The following is an 18,221-nucleotide window of genomic DNA, read 5'->3' as shown; positions in this document are numbered from 1 at the left end:
CATGACGACAACCGGAAGTGTACCAACACGATGGGGCGTGTAGCGCCACCTGTGGCTCGGGTGCACAATGCACCTCACACAATAGCTCGATTTCCTTGTGTGCATGTAGGATTGGATTTCTCTGGCACCCCTGCTGGGACCCTTAGCTCGATTACCGACAGTAGCTCGATTTGGATGTGCATGTAAACGTACTGATAGATCTGCAGGGAATATTCAGGACTGTCATTACAATCAAAGTTAAACTATTCTAGTCTGAGGGTGTGTTCTGTGTTTTTGTTAGGATTGTTTCATGAGTTTGTGGTGTACTAAAAAAGATGGATATAGGGTAATATTTTTAAACAGTCAGTTATGAGTATTGTCATTACAGGCTCAGTAAGTATTACTGAATAATTTATCCCTATTAATTTATCAGTACTCTCTATTATATTGAGATTATATATGCTATTATTATATTGCATATATTTTATATATGAGATGGGTTTTTAGTTAACGGTGATCCTAGTTTCTTGATTTATCTGTTATCAGTATGTCAAGTAAAATATTTTCAGTTGTCTCAATCTGTGATCCCACTTGAATTTTTTTTTATTAATGCAATTTATCAGCTTACTGTCAGTGTAATTGTTTTATCATATATTTTTTTCATGAATGACTTCATCATGCAAAGGACCATTTGTGTCTAGAGATGCAATACTTTGAAACCCAAGTAAAATTATGCCAGCCAGAATTACTAAATTGGAGCCAAACGGAACAATTTTGAACTAAAATTGTGAAACGGAATTGAAATGGAATTTTTCATTGTCCGAAACAGAAAAAGCCAGATTTTGAAACGGAAAATCATTGGCTCTACTCTCAGCGTGTTACCGCGGTACAGTCTCTGCACGAGACAAATCTTTTCATCTCCTCTTCGCCACAAACCTCATTCAATTTATACGCCGTTCACCGATGAGCGGTCCTGACTAGCCCGTTGTTTCACGGTGTTATAGGCTACATGTGTGATATCATGTTTCACGCACGTAGCACGTTGTTCGACCAAATCAACACAGCTATTCCAGTGTATATATTGTAAAAAAGGTATCACAGCAAGAGCATATTAAAAATGCTTGTTTCAACATTTATGGTAAATTAGTAGTTGCTAGATGTTTTGAAATATCAAGCCTTGTACTTGAAATATTATTTCAGATGAATTGATGAAATGTATTGAACATTTGATGTGAATATGCAAATTGTATAACTATTAATATTATAAATGCTTGCATGAGAGACAACCATTTTAACTTTTAATTTAAATTTTTTTTCGAGCCCTAAGGGGGGCTCACCTCCCTTTGACCTTGTCAGACTTTTCAGGTTTTTGAAAATTTTATACTTGCACCCATGCGTAAATGAGGAAGTAATTCTCATGTTTGTAAACAGATGAACTGATAATGTTGAACCTGTGTCAGAAAGTCTTTTTGTTCCACTTTCTACCTGTTGAAAATGCCCTAAAGAGATCAGTGCCCTAGAGGAAGCGGAAGCAGGGAGGAAAGATATAATTGAGCACTGCACAGTACACGTTCACAAGAAAAATTTGGAAACCACCAACAGGAGTAGGTTCAGAACTGGTTAGAAGATGACCCAGTAGTATTGGATTTGTCGAGATGAAAACAAATAACCGCACTCCATCAATGACAAAAGAAGATTAAAAGTTGCAAACAAACTTTTACTGTCTCCTTCATCCTTGACCAGAGGCCCGTGGTGGCGGTAATTCTGCATTAAAGAACGTCGCGAGTTCAAACCTTTGGAATACTACCCACTTTCTAAGTATTTTTGTAGATCACGTTTTGTTAATCATTTGTTGTTTTGTATTAATTTGTAGTTTACCAATAAATATTAACAGGCAGTTGACATTGTAACTGCATGAAAATCCAGGTCAAAGGCCGCATGTCGTTACTTGAACCAAAATATAAAATGTCTACTGCTATTGTAATATGCGGTAGATATTTACAACAAACTGCAAAAAAAATTCTGAATGGAATAGAAAAATCTGAATATTTCAAGCATGTAATTTTTTTTTTTAATATATATGCTAGAAATGTAATTCTGGTCTAATTCTATTTATTGCAATAGGATTCCAAATACTCTCTAAACATTCCATTCTGTTATGAATCAGAAAACAAATTATTATAAATCACAGCACTTTTTTTTTTTTTTTTTTTTTTTTTTTTTTTAAGTCAGGGCTCTACATTAACTTTTGAAACCACTTGTCCTATCGGGCAAGTTGAAAGGAAATGTACTTGTCCGAATGTGAAGTTGACTTGTCCAAAGAAAAATTTGAGAAAAAAACAAACAAACTATTTGCAATAAACTAATTTCACCAGAATTACTTTAACACAAAAATCTATTCACTGCAGAAAAAAATTGGACTCATCATTTATTTATGAGAAATTGAAAACCAGAAAATTAAAATTATACAGTATATTTTCATTTTTAAATTATTAACTTTGAATATATATCCTCCACTGATTTAATTGTTGTTGTCTAATTATTCAGTGTGGCTCCTCTATGGTATTTAATGGTTGCGATGAAAGTTGCAGTGTTTTTTAGGTTTTTGTTGCGATTACATTGCGGGAGGAAGTGAAAGTTGCGAGAAATTGTTGCGATTTTCTCTTTTTGTGATTAAAATTGAGTGATGTGTTAAATATTAAGTTATTACTGAAAAACTATTGATTTAAAAAAACAAAGACACTGAGAAATGGTCCTTTAAACAACTTTACCAATATAAAAGATTACCAGGACTACAAAAATGCAGAAAAATAGGCTTTACTTATCCAAATGCACCTGTTGGTTCAAAAGTTAAAGTGCAGAGAACCTCACAGCACAACATGAAGTTACCTTAAAATATAAACGTCTCAGCTTTCATGTAAGAAAAAAAACTATTAATACTAGTACTGTGTGCAGGCAGTCTCTCCTGAAGACTAAATTAAACAATAATTATAAACTAATAAAATAAATGGCTCAGGCTTCATAGAAGAAAAAAACAATTTGAACAGAATCTCACTGTATGATGCTGAAGCTGCCTAAACAATGGAAAATAAAATACCATTTTGGCAAAATGTTGGCATCCATTAATTTCTTGTATCAAGTAAAAAATAAAGTGCACACAGTCCTTCACTGTAAACATAACACACTTTCAGTAACAGAATTTAAGCCTACATAAACACTGACTCGCACGCATGCTGCTTCTCTTGAACGTATACACGGAAGTAAGGCGGAAGGTAGTTTGTCGACGTCACCTCAAGACGACGCCAATGATTGGTCAAATTTGCGGGAAAGTTGCGGTGATTGGATATAATTGCAACACCGCCCTGAATTCGCGGGGATTGGTTGAATTTGTGTTGAAGTTGCAAATCGCAACATCGCGGAATCCTGGAGGGTCTGATAAATGACCGTTTACTTTTCAGCTCAAATACATGAAGCGGTATTGGCCGGTTTCGCAAGCGGAATATTGTGTATGCGCACATCGCTCTTTCCGAAAAGAAACATCCTGCGATTCATCAAAACAATATGTCGAGTGAGATGCTTCGGAAATCATGTGAATAAACTGATAAATTTGATATGTAACCCGAATATTGGCGTATTTTGGCGCTTGTCCGATCGGACACGTAACTGAGACGATGAACTTGTCCGACATAATCACTTGTCCCGGACAAGCGGACAACCGTTAATGTCGAGCCCTGTAAAGTACTTTATCTACATCATAACAGTTGTAAATGTCCCTTAATTCCACAGGGTGTCGATAATGGTGGCCACCGGTGAAAGTGATCACTATTATCGACACCTCACGTGACTTCTCAAACACACGTTTAGATACAAAATGATGACTGTCAAATGAAAGAGTAAGAAGCAAAGTAGGTTTCGACAAGGAGGTCATGAAGTATCCGTGAATTTGAGAAGTAAAAACATGCCTATGATCTTTGCACCATGCTTACCTGCGATGATGACGTCTGAGTTTTCCTCAAATCGCTGATCGTGCTGAAAAATATTCCATCTCCGGTAACGAACTGCGTCATCAGACGACAAGATCAAAGGGCGAGGGAGGTCTTCTGGTTGATGAATTAACCATTAATAACTGTTGTAACTAAAACTCACCTTTTGTAAAATTTGTGTTTTATTGGTAAATCTGAAAAGGCGTCGATAATTGTAGCCATTGCTGTAGTAGAAATTCCTGAATGAAAGCATTGGTAATGAATGTATTTGGAAAAATAAGACACAAAGGAAACAGTTACAATTGGAATATGTTAATTATTTGTAAATGAAGAGTTTAAAGGGGACATGACGTGTAGTTTTTCAATCTTTTTTTTATCATTCCTTTGGATGCTTTTGTCAAGTTGGCGCGTATTTTTAATGAGGGGAGAAAACCCATCGTCTCGTCTCGTCGTCTTCCGCTTTATCTGGGACCGGGTCGAGGAGGCAGCAGTCTAAGCATGGAAGCCCAAACTTCCCTCTCCCCAGACACCTCGGCCAGCTCCTCGGGAAGAACACCGAGGCGTTCCCAGGCCAGCCGAGAGACATAGTCCCTCCAGCGTGTCCTGGGTCTTCCCCGGGGCCTCCTCCCGGGGGGACATGCCTGGAACACCTCCCCAGGGAGGCGTCCAGGAGGCATCTGAAAAAGATGCCCGAGCCACCTCAGCTGATTCCTCTCAATGTGGAGGAGCAGCGGCTCTACTCCGAGCTCCTCCCGAGTGACTGTGCTTCTCACCCCTATCTCTAAGGGAGCGCCCAGCCACCCTGCTAAGGAAACTCATTTCGGCCGCTCGTATCCGCGATCTTGTTCTTTCGGTCGTTACCCAAAGCTCATGACCATAGGTGAGAGTCGGAACATAGATCGACCGGTAAATTGAGAGCTTCGCCTTTTGGCTCAGCTCCTTCACCACGACGGACCGGTAAAGCGACCGCATCACTGCGGAGGCTGCACCGATCTGCCTGTCGATCTCACGCTCCATCCTTCCCTCACTCGTGAACAAGATCCCGAGATACTTAAACTCTTCCACTTGAGGCAGGACTTCTTACCATTTACAGTAAGACAGGCTAATTTGGCAGCTGGTCATTTAAATATGAAATATGTAGTTGGCTTCGTTCTGATTGGCTAACATCTTTAAATGAGAACTGTCAGCCACACCCTCACCACCAACATGTGTGGAATTATAGCTAAACTCTGAGAGGTAAGCAATGGCTTTTGTGCCAGGATTAAAGCCTTGTGTGAAACCAAATCACAAGAGGAAAATGAAGGAGATACTTGTGCTTTCTCCCTGATATCTCCACTTGTTCCTTCCAAGTATTGTTTGTTGATTAACTAGGAAGATGGCTTCATCGTCTTGATTCAGATTGCGATCTGTTAATGGGGGTTGGTGCCATCAAAAAAAAATGAGACGATTCTACGTCAGATACATGAGTAATTTGCCTGTTCTTTCTTTGCTTTCTGTAGCCATTATTACAGACTGGACCGGTAAGAGTCCACCTTGAAAGTCACAATGCGTCCCCAAGTCATGTTGAGGTATCTTATTTCAAAAACAAGAAGGAAAAAAGTTTTCTAAGGCATGCCTCCTTTAAAATCAAGAACAGAGAACGTGTGAAGGTGGGACAGACAGTAGTAATGACTCATCAGTGTCCTAGGTTCCTGGACATCTTACACACTGGTGATGAGTCGACCGAGCCTACTCTCTCAACTCTGTTGCGATGTGAGCTAAAGAGTTATCTCAAGTGCAGGATCGTCTCTAGTGTCAGCTCAAAGTCACTAGATTTGTCTTGATTTTATGTTTTGAAATAGTCTTGAAATGACTTTCAAAGGTTTCTGAATCTAGTCGCAAAAACTGAGCGGTGGAACCATTTAATATCCATCTAAAAGTGTGTGTTTCTTGCAGACGGCACAAAACCGAAGCAGGCAATGACCTCACAGAGAGAAGGCACAACCTCTCTTATTGACAAGACCATGAAGATGAGGAGAGAGGACCAGGAGCGCCAGGTTCTCCTGGCCTGGGCTGTTCTCAACGTCTCTCTGGCTGGAATGCTTTACACAGAAATGTGAGGAATTCTGTAAATATCTTACATACAAGTGATGCATTATATCATGATTTACACGCTGGCACATTAACCAGAGTTAATATGTGTTACAGGTCAGGAAAACTGCTCAGTAGATACTATAACATAACTTATTGGCCCATCTGGTACATTGGTAAGTTTGGATTCCCGGACAAAAAAAGCACATTATAATAAAATTCTTTAGAGGAGCTTCACTGTATAATCTGACAAGTAGAGCAAATATCACACAGTCTGTTTTTGAATACAGCCAAGTTTTCATTGGGATCATCTCATACAGTGTGACAAGTAATAATTTGAAAAGATTGCAGAAATCACAATTTGTCAAGTTTTGTTAGCGTTTGTGAATTGTTTTTGTTTGTTTGTTTTTTTTTAATGAGCAGAACTAGCCTTGGCCTCTCTGTTCAGCCTGAATGCTGTGTTTGATTTTTGGAAGTACTTCAAGTACACCATGGCACCGTCAACTGTTGCTATCTCTCCTGAGCAACATCGGCTCCTCGGCCTCCGCGACTCTGGTGACTATGAATAACCATCATGCACACGCATTTACTGATGTGTAGCTCTATTTTCCATTTCTTAGGTGACCTGTGATCCATTTGGAAACCTCTTCCCTTCCAGGACACAATCCCAAATGACTTCCTGTTCACTATATTTACTGGCTACATCACATTTGAACTTTTAATGATCCTGAGGGAAATTTTAGGATTATAAACACAATGTAGTACTCACCAAAGAGAAAATGACATAACTTGAATGGCATTTAGCAGATGCTCTTATCCAGCATGACGTATAACAGTTGGGGGTTCAATGCTTTGCTCAAAGGCACTTGAGCCATTCCTGCTGGTCCAGGGAATCAAACCAGCAACCATTTGGTCCCAAAGCTGCTTCTCTAACCATTAGGCCTTGGCTTCCCCATTTTCCCCCCAAAACCCATTTATTATTCAGGTACATAAAAGGTACAACATGAGCTCTTAAAACTGGCTTTGTGGATGTTTTTGTGGGCCCTTGAATACAATGGCATGTGCCACGTTTGCTGCTACTGTCATTTTGGTTACTACGATTTTAAGCAAAGGTCTGTGAAATAAGTTGCATACAAGTCTGTAGTCCTCCCCTTTATGCTGGCTGTTACCATGGATGGCCATCTGTCCTATCTATCTATCTATGGCACATCTCTGACGTCAGGAAAACCAAAATGACTGACTAAAACACAAGAAATCCTGTTTTACTGGTCAAACTGAGTTCTGCATCAAGAAATCCAACTTGAGTCAGACTTTGGGGGGGTTGCACTGTTTGTTTCTGAAATTCATTGCCTTGAAAGTCATCATTGTTTGCACATGGAAATAGACCTTGCACTCTGAATCGTACACATTTGCGTCTGCAGGAATTCAGGCTTCTCCGCCCCAGAAGCCAGAGAAGAAGGAGAGTCCAGTGGCTTCCCAATCATCTCCACTGCAGGGACAGAACGTGCTCAGTTTCAGCCCTGCACGGCCCCCCAGCACCAGTCCAAAGTTCTCCCCCAGCTGTGTGTCTGGGTACAGCCCACCCCTGAGCACCCCTTCTTCACCAGGCAGTGGCAGAGCCTTTTCCCCTTCTATGGCATACGGCAAGGTCTGTACACACAGCACTGGAAATGTATTTGGCCAGAAATGATCCTATACAGTCACACCTTAATGAAGCCAGAGCTTTGGTTTTTTTAATGTTATGTTACGTTTTTGCCCGTGTGGAACTGGGGATTTAAAAAAATAGGTTATGGGTTTTTTTGTTTGTATATTAACTTTTTATGTTCTAACTTGGTATAGTACGTCACTATGCTTTGCTGTTGTAGCACCTAGATTTCCCCTTAGGGATCAAGCACGTCAAGGATTTTCTATCGAAGCGGAACATACACTATGGCCAAAAGTATGTGGACACATCAGTATCAAGCATCCAATTCCAAAACTCTGAGCATTAATGCTGACTTGTTTCCCCTTTGCTGCTATAATAGCATCCATTTTTGTGGGGAGGGGTTCCACTAGATTTTGTAACATGGGTGTGGGGAGTTGTGCGCATTCAGCTACAGGAGTATAAATCTGATCAGGCACTGATGTTTGAGGAAGTCTGATGCAAACTTAACTTTCCAGTTTATCCCAAAGTTGTTCAGTGGGGTTTAGGTCAGGGCTCTGTGCAGAACACTCAAGTTCTTCCACACCACCCTTGGTAAACCATGTCATGTTTGCCTACGTCCCCTTAGTTCCAGTGAAGGGAAATCATAATGTTACAGTATACAAAGACGCTGTGAACAATTGTGTTCCAACTTTGTGGCAGCAGTTTGGGGAGGAACCATGTATGGGTGTTATGGCCAGGTGTCCACATAATTTTGGCCATATAGTTTATTAAAGCCTGGTTATCTGGCTTTCTTTGTACTGTATGCTAAGCAAAATAAGGAATGCTGTCATAGAAAAATACCTTCAATAAAGGTTGTGATCTAGCCTGGTGGAAAGAGGGGTTTCTTTTATAACCCCTAAATTGATTACTTTCCTCGTATAAGAAGACCTGAAGTGTATTTCCCTGAAACAGCATTTTGTCGGGGATTACAGTTTTTATCCCCTGCTCGGAAGAGTACTCACCTTCTGAAATCAACTCCCCTCTGTTTTTGGAGGAATTTCACGAAACTTGGCAGGATTCTTTGTGTCAGTACTTTGCATATTGTAATTTTGTTAAATTGGGTCAGGTTTTACCAGAATTACAGCCCTTGATTAACAAAATTATACTTTGACAATTTCATGAGTGTGTTTTCCTTCTGAAATCAACTCCTCTCACAATTTTTGGAGAAATTTCATGAAACTTGGCAAAAGGCATTGTCGGTAGTACGCATCTAGGGCGTAATTTTGGGTAGGGACGCTAGGGACGTGTCCCTACCGATATTCAGCCGCTACTGTGTAATCACGATCAATAAAACCGATGATCTAACTTTGAGCAATGATTATATGGCACACAAAGGGTTAAATGTATGACACTGCTAATAATCCCCCCTCTAACATAGATATTATTCTCTGATTAGCTACCTGTTTCTCGCTAACTTACATGGTTGGCTATCCCAGCTGTCACTCCATCTGCTGTAAAAGCAGCACACTTCCCACAGCAGCCGTGACTACCCGCCCATCAACCCCCCGTATCTCACGCGTACACACCTGACCTACCCCACGCACCCCCCACTCTCCGTCAGCCTACAAATTGAGCTGGACTTCGATGTCCATGCATACTTGCCCTACGACTCGCATGCTGACTTGAGTATCATGGATGACGGCCCCCCTCCCAAGAAACGAGACATTCGTTCATTCTTCTTCAAAGTCAAGAATGTAAGTGCAGGGTTTCCGTCGAGCTTTAAAAACTCAACAAAATCTGCATTAACCTATAAGATCTATCCTGGGCCCGCCCATCCTAAGCGTGACACAACACGAGGGCCTGTTGCGAGCTTAGTCTGGCCAGGCAAGCTATCTACAGCTCTTCCAAGCTCCCGAAAAATCGGGAACCAATCAACTTTGAGCATCTCCAACGGCCCTGGGTAGAGGCGTATTCAAGGCACTGACGTAGTAGAACTGCGACCGGAAGCCATAAATTGTTTACAGAATCTATGCCGGAAGCGCTTCATTCACATCACGAACATGGAGCAGCGGCAAGCCTTTAACACAGCGGTAGATGCTGTATTGAAAGCATTCAACGGGAAGTTCTCATTGAAAACGGAGCAAAGAGCAGCCCTGGAGGTATTTATTGAAAGGAAGGACGTTTTCGCCTTGCTCCCGACCGGCTTCGGTAAGAGTTTAATCTACCAGTTAGCCCCGTCGCGTCGCATACGTCCGAGGAAAGAGTGATGTGATTGGTTTAAGCTTCGTCACAGCCTTTTCTGGCTTCGACCAGTAGCAAACTGAGGCATTTCAGGGAGGCGGGTCAAGCACGGGCTCTGGGAAACGGTTGGGCTTAATATCTTGGCCAGACCAAATGCTCGTAGAGCTTTGCAGTCGCGTTAGCCAGACTATATAAGATCTGCATGACATGAAATTATGATTGCTAATGGGAAAAAAAACACCTTTTGGAAGCTCTGCCTTGGATCACTTTTGTGTCCCCACCAATGTCAAAATCAAAGTTACTCCCTTGGTACGCATATTGTTTTGTTCAATTCGGTCGCATTTTACCAGAGTTGTGGTCCTTGATTAACAAGCTTGTACTTTGACAATTTCATGAAGGTGCTTTTTCCTTCTGACATCAACTCCTCACAATTTTTGGATGAATTTCTCGAAGCTTAGCAAAAGGCCTTGTTGTATGATGGTAATGCACGTATTGCGATTTAATTTAGTTTGTGAAATTTTTACCAGAGTTTTGACCCTTGATTTAAATAACTTGTAAAATGACAATTTCATGAAGGTGTACGTTCTTCTGAAATCAACTCCTCTCACAATTTGTGGAGGAATTTCACCAAACATGGCAAAAGGCTTTATGTGACAGTTATACACATATTGAAATTTTGTTTAATTTGGGCACATTTTCCCAGAGTTATGCCCTTGATTATTAACAAACTTGTACTTTGGCAATTTCATCAAGGTGTGCTTGCTTTCTGAAATCAACTTCCCTCGCAATTTTTATTATCCCCCACTGGCCGAAAGGCCTGAAGGGGGATTATGTCGTGGTGATGTCTGTTCATCCGTCCCGGGAAGGGTACTCACCTTCTGAAATCAACTCCTCTGACAATTTATGGAGGAACTTCATGAAACTTGACATGATTCTTTATGCCGGTAATACGCATACTGCAATTTCATTCAATTCAGTTGCATTTTACCAGAGTTATGGCATAGTTGCCAGCGGGGGATATTGTGCTCTCTGAGCACTCTTGTTAAATTATTAATGAGCAACATGTACTTTTGACAATTTATAGTTACATTTAGCTATAAATATAGTTATGGAATGTCTGGGATATAAAATGGTTCCCATTATTGTGTATAACATTTGTATACAGTCCTTCTTTATTACCCAGCCTGTTACTGTCTATGACCAAGCTTTCATAATGAATATTATTAGGAGATTGTCCTGAAAACATAACAATATTTCTTCAGGTACTGAACTACAGTCCATCGACCAGCTCCTCGCCTTACCCGAGCAGCCTGGGCCCAGCAGAAGGCACCAGTTTACGAACACGCTATCGCACATCCCCTTCTGTTTTTAGCTCTCCTGGAGGGAAGGAAGACTACATGGATGACCTTAAATCTTTGGAGAAATTCCTTCGTTCAGAGGAAGAGAAGAGCCACCATAGCCATCTGGGTAAAGTATCCATAATGTCGTGATAATAGATGTGTATATAGATGTATGATTTCATATATTGATGTGTTTTTGCCTCTTCATCAGGGAGCCCAGAGTCGACGTCTTCATCACACAGTCCAACCTTCTGGAACTACAATCGCTCTGTGGGTGATTATGCTCAGAGCCTGAGGAAGTTCCAGTACCAGCCGGCCTGTCGCTCACAGGCTCCCTCTGCCCACAAAGACGAAACTGAACTGGGATCCAAACAAGCTGCTGAGGAGGTGAGCTCTGTTTTTTTTCTGTTCGCATTTAAGTAAGTATACAGAATCTAACCAGAGATGCCTACTAGTACGGATTGGCCGTATTTTGTACGGAAAAGTTACGTAAATACGATGTTACGGCAAACAGTGTTATTCTGTACGGAATTATTATAAAGTCTTAAAAAATTCCAGTGAGTTGTTTTTAAATGTCCAAGCGACTTTTTCAATCCATGCGCAATTCATGGCTATTTATTTTTATGACAACCACACATGCTGTGTGTGTGACATGCGCAGATACCGCACATTTGTTCACGCTATTTTCGCTCAGCATCACACACGCATGGTGCTGCTTCTCAATCGTGGAAATGAAACGCTCAGTATCGGGACAAGTGAAGCACAGGTCTCAGGTGTTCCTCCCACGATATGCGGTAGAATGGCCGTGCATTACACCCAGTCAAAAGGGCAATGGATACGCGCACAGCAAACTGTGTAGAACTGACATTAACATCACTCATGGTGGTCGCGATGACTGCACGCGGCATGTCCACTACAAAAAAAACATATGGAGTATGCTGAAATGGCGAGTCAGGTGGAAAGTAAATCTGGGGGTATCCAGCAGTTTTTTACAAAATCTGTGGATGAAAAGACACGGAACGTGACACGTGCTGAAGCGGTGATGGTTGACCTATGCTTGGAGTTGAACTTGCCAATTAGTGCCATGAAATGTGAGTTAAACTTGTTCAGTTTCTTTTTACATGTATGATTTTTATTCACCGAAATATCAAATACTGGCTGTACTTCTTTAATTCAGAATCTTTTCAGTGTTGCAAGTACAAATGTACATGTAGTATGATCCAAAACAGAATTTTATGATTAGTGCTGTTGGGATTGTGGCAAAAAATTGATTATTCCACTGTTTTAAATACAATTATAAATGTCATTTTATTCAATGTCTCTTCTGAAGCATTATGCTGAAGTATTTGTATATTGGGACATTAAAGGATAAGGCAACTTTTGTACAAAATCACCACAAATAGATAGATAAATATATAAAGTAATTGATCATGGAATTTATAGAGAAAGAACAGACCGCATAACAGTATCTTTTAACTTTTAATAATATGGGCTTGCGCTGAGCTCAGCGAAGATGCGTTCCGCCATATTGATCTACTGCGTGACGTCATGCGGCCCACCACTGAAAAGAACTCTTCAGTGCTTCATGGTAATAAGGTAAAAAAACAGTACAATCGCTTCTTCAAAGTTTCACCAAATGGTTTTATTTATGCAACTTAAAGCTCATAATACTGTATAACTTTGGTTGAGTAAAAACACGGAGCAAAAACATGGCTGAATCCTGAATGACTCCTATTTGGATTTGTCCTACCAAGCCTACTGCGCATGCGCGAAGCGGCTCTGCTCGGTTTTCCCTTTCGGGCGCTCTCGTTTTCTGTTAGAATTTGGTAAAGAAAAAAAAATATTATTTACCAGCTTACCGGGTCCATGAACATAAATCTGACAGCTGACAAGGTCGGGATATAAACGAATCGAATACAAGCCACCCGCCGGGACTCCTAATCACAGTGATCTGCTTGTAAACACTGTTTTCATGGGCCCAGTGACGTCACAGATCAGAGGGAGGCGCATTAACGAAAGATTCTGATTGGTTTATAGTTGCCCACAATCTCAAAATGGCTGACTCCTCCAACTTCGACTCCTCTGTGTCAATTCATGATTTCAAAGTTAAAAAAAAAATTTTCATGTTCGATGTATAATGGAAATAATTAACGGAATTGATTACGTATATGTTTTTCTCCTATTACACACCTGGTTTTGTACAAAAGTTGCCTTTTCCTTTAAGATAACAATGTCGGACACTCTGGCATGAAAGAAGAATTTTTTTTTAATTTTATTAGAATCCGTTAACAGGTAGAACATTTTACCAGGCAATATAATATAATACTTTTGAGGAGTTACACTCAATACCAATGATTGGTAGTCAACCGTAATGTCTGCAAACAGGGAACACTATTGTATTTAGAAAAATGTGATATTGTATGCTCTAGAAATTTGTTGAGTGGAAATTCAGTTGAGATGGCTGCTAGTGTTTTGTTTATTCAATTCACTCAAAAGAGTACTTTTTAATAATTTAAATGTTAAACATATTGGTATATACACCTCTTTATAATGGAAATGCGCATAAATTAATGTTACTGAAAGTCAATCCAAAATACTGAAAAAATGTTTTCAAGAATACTGAAATTCAAAATTTGGGGTAGGCATCTCTGTCTAACAAATCATGTTTACATTTATTCATATGACAGATGCTTTTATTCAGTTTTTTTTTTTTTTTTTAAATTGACAGCTGTGTAGAGAGCTAAGCAGTTAAGAGGGAAGATGCTTGTCTTGGGATTTGAACTTGCAGTGTGCTGGGGGCAAAGGCCGAATCCCATTTCACCCCTTGGACCAACCCCTTGGCCCTTCCCCTCCATTTTGCGCGTTCACGTGAAGGGGTAGGGGTATCCCAATCCCAGTTAACGCGGAGGGGAAGGGGGAGGGCTTCTGTACCCCTCCAAACGGAGATTTTCCTGGAGCAGACTCCGAACGAAGGGGTTTGAGTGATTTCCCACAATGCCATGCGGATTTCAGCGAGATTTCATGCGGATTTCATAAAGATGGCGGTTCCCGCGGCGAAAGATTGTCATAAATGTATTTTCTCCATTATTTACGTGTTTTAAGTTGTTATCCAGAGGAAACACGCCGCTTGATTCGCTTTCGAGCTGAGAATGAGCAGCGATTTCTGAAATCCAAGCTGCTGCTAAAAAGCTTTGGGAGTGAGTATTGTTTTCGGTTGCTTTACTGCGTACGTTTTGTTCTGTTATTCTCGCTTTTATTGTTTACATGAGTGTTCTGACACCTCATTCTGTCGGATGTGGTGCACGAAGTGCCAAAGATATCCCATTCAGTGGTGTTGGTTAACAAATCACACCCTGCCAGCAGAGATTTCTGGTTCTGCCTCTGGCTCTGACTGTAGCGGCTGGTCGCAGCCAATGACGCATTTGGTTGCGTTTTGCTAACGTAAACGCTGACGGAGGTACGCGATGACGTATGCGATCGTTGAAGGGCTATCCCAATACGTAAGGGTTGAATTTCAAGCCCTATCCCTTGTAGCTCAGTTTCAAGGGGAAGGCGGAGGGGAAGGGGGAGGGGTAGGGGTAGAAATTAGAATTGGGATTGGGCCAAAATCCACCCACTCCTGACACTTAAAAAAAATCCTGATACATGCATCATCTACCTTGCATGCCAAGATAGTGTTGTGCTCTGCATAAAATTTTGTGAGACATATTTTTTCTTATTTAATTATGTACTTGTTTAGTAATTTCAGCATTTGAATCCTTGCACCCCAGAGGTTTAATTAGGTATTTGAATACCTGTGACCCCCTGTTGTGTGTTACAGATTTTTTTTTTTTTAATTTAATTTTATTTTTCTTAAGCCAGGCCAGATTTGATGCATATTGTTTGAAATGGATTTGTGTTGCTTAGGTCTGGGCACGGATCACAACCAGTCGTGTGGTGACTGATAGCATTGACAGCTGGACTGCCAAATTAAGAAACGTGAGTTGCCAGCAGTTGCTGCTGTTACATGATTTAGAAAGAAAATTTAGACAGGACAAGCGAACTAGTGTTCTGAGAAAAAAATATATATATAAATTTTAATGACAGAAAAAAAACCCATACCAAGCCAGATGGTGTTTTGGTGTCATTGTTAATATTTTCTTTGTATAATTAACATTTTTTTTTGAGAAGCTCAGTTGTGCTGTTCTCTTACTTTCAGTGGATAAACGATACCATTCTGGTTCATCTGGTTAAAGAAATAGATTCTATCAACAGCCAACTCCGGCGAATGGGCTGCCCGGAGTTACAGATAGGAGGTATCTGCTCACATGACTATTTATTTATTTCCAGCTCCTTGTATTACACTTTAAATTCTCATTTCAGTCCCCCCCCCCCCCCCCCAGAGGCCAGTATCAGCAATCTGAAACAGGCTGCTGTAGTCAAAGTCTCTGCCATTCCCACCCTCAACACTATAGTGCAGTACCTGGACATCACATCCAACCAGGAGTATCTGGTAGAGAGAATCAAGGGTAATTATCTTTAGACTAAATTTCAGACGGTTCTGAAATGTGCTAGCATGTGCTTTGGTGAGTTCCTTTTGTCTGTTGTCTCATGGCGATTCTTCTATGGTAATGCTGCTCTAGAGCTGGCTCACAGCGGCTGCATGAGCTCCTTTCGCTGGAGTGGTGGAGGGAACCTGAAGAACCGGAAATGGGATACAGATCTCCCAACTGACTCTACTGTGAGTTTCACTTTCCTGTTATGGATGGAAAAGAATGCAGTTGTGTGTTTACCTCATTTGGCTGACACGTTTTTTTTTTGTTTGTTTGTTTGTTTGTTTTCCTCCAAAGACAAAAGTTAGATTGATCTTTTATCCTGTTTTACTTAATTGCCACACTGGCACTATATCTCACTGTCGTATGGTTGCCAGTTTCCATGCTAAGGCATTTGCATAATTGTTTCCATTAGTGTGCTTTAATGCACTTAACTACCAAACCAGCTCACCATGTGTTATCACTTTGTCTTAGCTTCCACTTTTTAACCTTGTCCAATAAGTTTCTGGGGAACCAAAACATATGAATGGCATGTGTAAATTAACTGTGCCCCCTGTGTATGCGTGTTTTATGGCTCCATTCACACCTGGCTTTAACATGTGTCCTGGATGATTGGATCACAAGTGGATATTTGAGACACATGGCTGTTCATACCTGGCTTTATGAACATCATGGCATTACGTACATTTCCTTCCAAGGAAAGCTATCAGCACGTTTTATTACGCAAGACTTTTTTGCTCTATTTATTTTCAGGCCAAATCATATTTCGTGTACCTGTATGGACTGTTTCAAATGTTTTAATCATGTGGGCTGTTAAATAAACTTGTAAATCACTGAGAGATTAGACCACAAATTGAGCAAAGGAAAGCGGCTGCTTTTGTCTCGGCCATTGCAGCATCGTCTTTATCCATTAGTCCAGTGCGGAGAGCTGTACTATTCAGAATGATTTTCAAGCAGTTTTGGAGTGATTACCTATTTTGCGGCTAGGGTAATGACTCATTCAATTAGTTGGATCACAGTGTGCTTTTGAGATGCGTTTGACCCTGTTCACACCTGTACTTAGCCCTGTACACTTGTGATCTGATCACCCAGGATGTATGTTAATACCAGGTATGAACAGGGCTTAAAGTGCCATTCCACCATTGGATGTATTCTTTGGCATAAAATACAATATATTTTATGACAACATGACTAGACAGAGAAATCTTTTAGCTTCAAAATGATATATCAAACATAATTTTTTGACACTGACGAGTATATTAATTTTGCGACCAAAGTCACCTACCCTTTTAATTTCTGTGCAGTAGTGAAACGTGATGTCATCGGCAGGTTCCCCTTCTTGTGTACCACGTGTCGGTCTATTTTTAGACCAGGAAACCCCCAAAGTGAGAGAGTCATTTCTCCTCATATATGGGGGCCAAAAAAATTGCGAAAAATTGAGTTAATCTTTCAGTTAGCTAGATTTATTGGTATTAGCTAGATTTATTGGTATTATTTTTATCGCGTTCTATCCGCCATTGCTGATATGTGCCACGTCACACGTCACGTGGTACACAAGAAGGGGAACCTGCCGATGACATCACGCGTGTAAATTAAAAGGGTAGGTGACTTTGGTCGCAAAAGTAATATACTTGTCGTTGTCAAAAAAATTGTTTGATATATCATTTTGAAGCTAAAAGATTTCTCTATCTAGTGATACCATTTATATATGTTGTCAAAATATATTGTATTTTATGCCAAAGAATACATCCAATGGTGGAATGGCACTTTAAGTGCAAGTTTTGGAAGACTTTTTTACAATTTAAAAAAAAAAAACTTTGATTTTGTATGTATCTTTTTAAACTTCAAGATCCTCATGAATATTCTGTGCACGTACCTGGACTCCAGACTTCCTCCTCACCCAAAGTACCCAGATGGGAAAACCTTCACTTCTCAGCATTTCATTCAGACTCCAAACAAACCAGGTAAAGCTATCATGCTATAACTTATATTTATTCATAGAGTAAATGTTGCTTTTCAACCCAGGTTTTTTTTTTTTTTAATGGTTTATGCAGATCTTTCCAATGAGAACCTCTTCTGCATTCACCAAAGTAGCATCAACCCACCTCACTATCAGCTTGTGTATCAAGGACACATTTACAGCCTGCCTAAGGTACAGTGCCTTCTCTTCTACTTCACCCACAATTATGATTAAAAATACAGCCATTCATTAGCACTTTTTAATTCCTGTGATTTTGTTCATGGCTTATGGATATTTACAGGGCAGAAACAATCTGTTCCACACAATCCTCATGTTCCTTTACATTATCAAATCCAAGGAGTCTGGGATGCTGGGGTGAGTTTCATGATCAGCAGTTACTACTATTGAGTTCTCTGTGGTCCTTGTTTATTCATCTGGATATAAACACGTGTTCATGAATTATTCACAAGAAATATGGTATGAAAAGAGTTC

At 40.3% G+C, this 18,221-nt stretch overlaps 1 protein-coding gene across 4 annotated transcripts in view; it reads left to right on the top strand.

Annotated features, from left to right (window-relative positions):
• The window catches only part of tmem209 (transmembrane protein 209), a 29,145-nt gene that overhangs the window by 7,291 nt on the left and 3,633 nt on the right, over nt 1-18,221 (top strand). For 3 of the 4 annotated variants that reach the window (XM_060903167.1, XM_060903166.1, XM_060903165.1), the window contains 13 exons: nt 5,898-6,057; nt 6,150-6,208; nt 6,456-6,587; nt 7,454-7,680; nt 11,160-11,364; nt 11,449-11,624; nt 15,144-15,215; nt 15,436-15,532; nt 15,620-15,745; nt 15,860-15,957; nt 17,619-17,733; nt 17,824-17,921; nt 18,031-18,104. In XM_060903167.1, coding sequence (XP_060759150.1) covers nt 5,921-6,057; nt 6,150-6,208; nt 6,456-6,587; nt 7,454-7,680; nt 11,160-11,364; nt 11,449-11,624; nt 15,144-15,215; nt 15,436-15,532; nt 15,620-15,745; nt 15,860-15,957; nt 17,619-17,733; nt 17,824-17,921; nt 18,031-18,104 — 1,616 coding nt within the window. In that variant the 5' untranslated portion in view covers nt 5,898-5,920. Of the gene's footprint in view, nt 1-5,897; nt 6,058-6,149; nt 6,209-6,455; nt 6,588-7,453; nt 7,681-11,159; nt 11,365-11,448; nt 11,625-15,143; nt 15,216-15,435; nt 15,533-15,619; nt 15,746-15,859; nt 15,958-17,618; nt 17,734-17,823; nt 17,922-18,030; nt 18,105-18,221 lie in introns of those variants that run through there. The other variant, XM_060903168.1, reaches the window with a different exon arrangement.

This window comes from Neoarius graeffei, chromosome 21 (assembly GCF_027579695.1).
Source record: "Neoarius graeffei isolate fNeoGra1 chromosome 21, fNeoGra1.pri, whole genome shotgun sequence".
NCBI lineage: Eukaryota > Metazoa > Chordata > Actinopteri > Siluriformes > Ariidae > Neoarius > Neoarius graeffei.
This window is presented reverse-complemented; position numbering and strand designations above follow the sequence as displayed.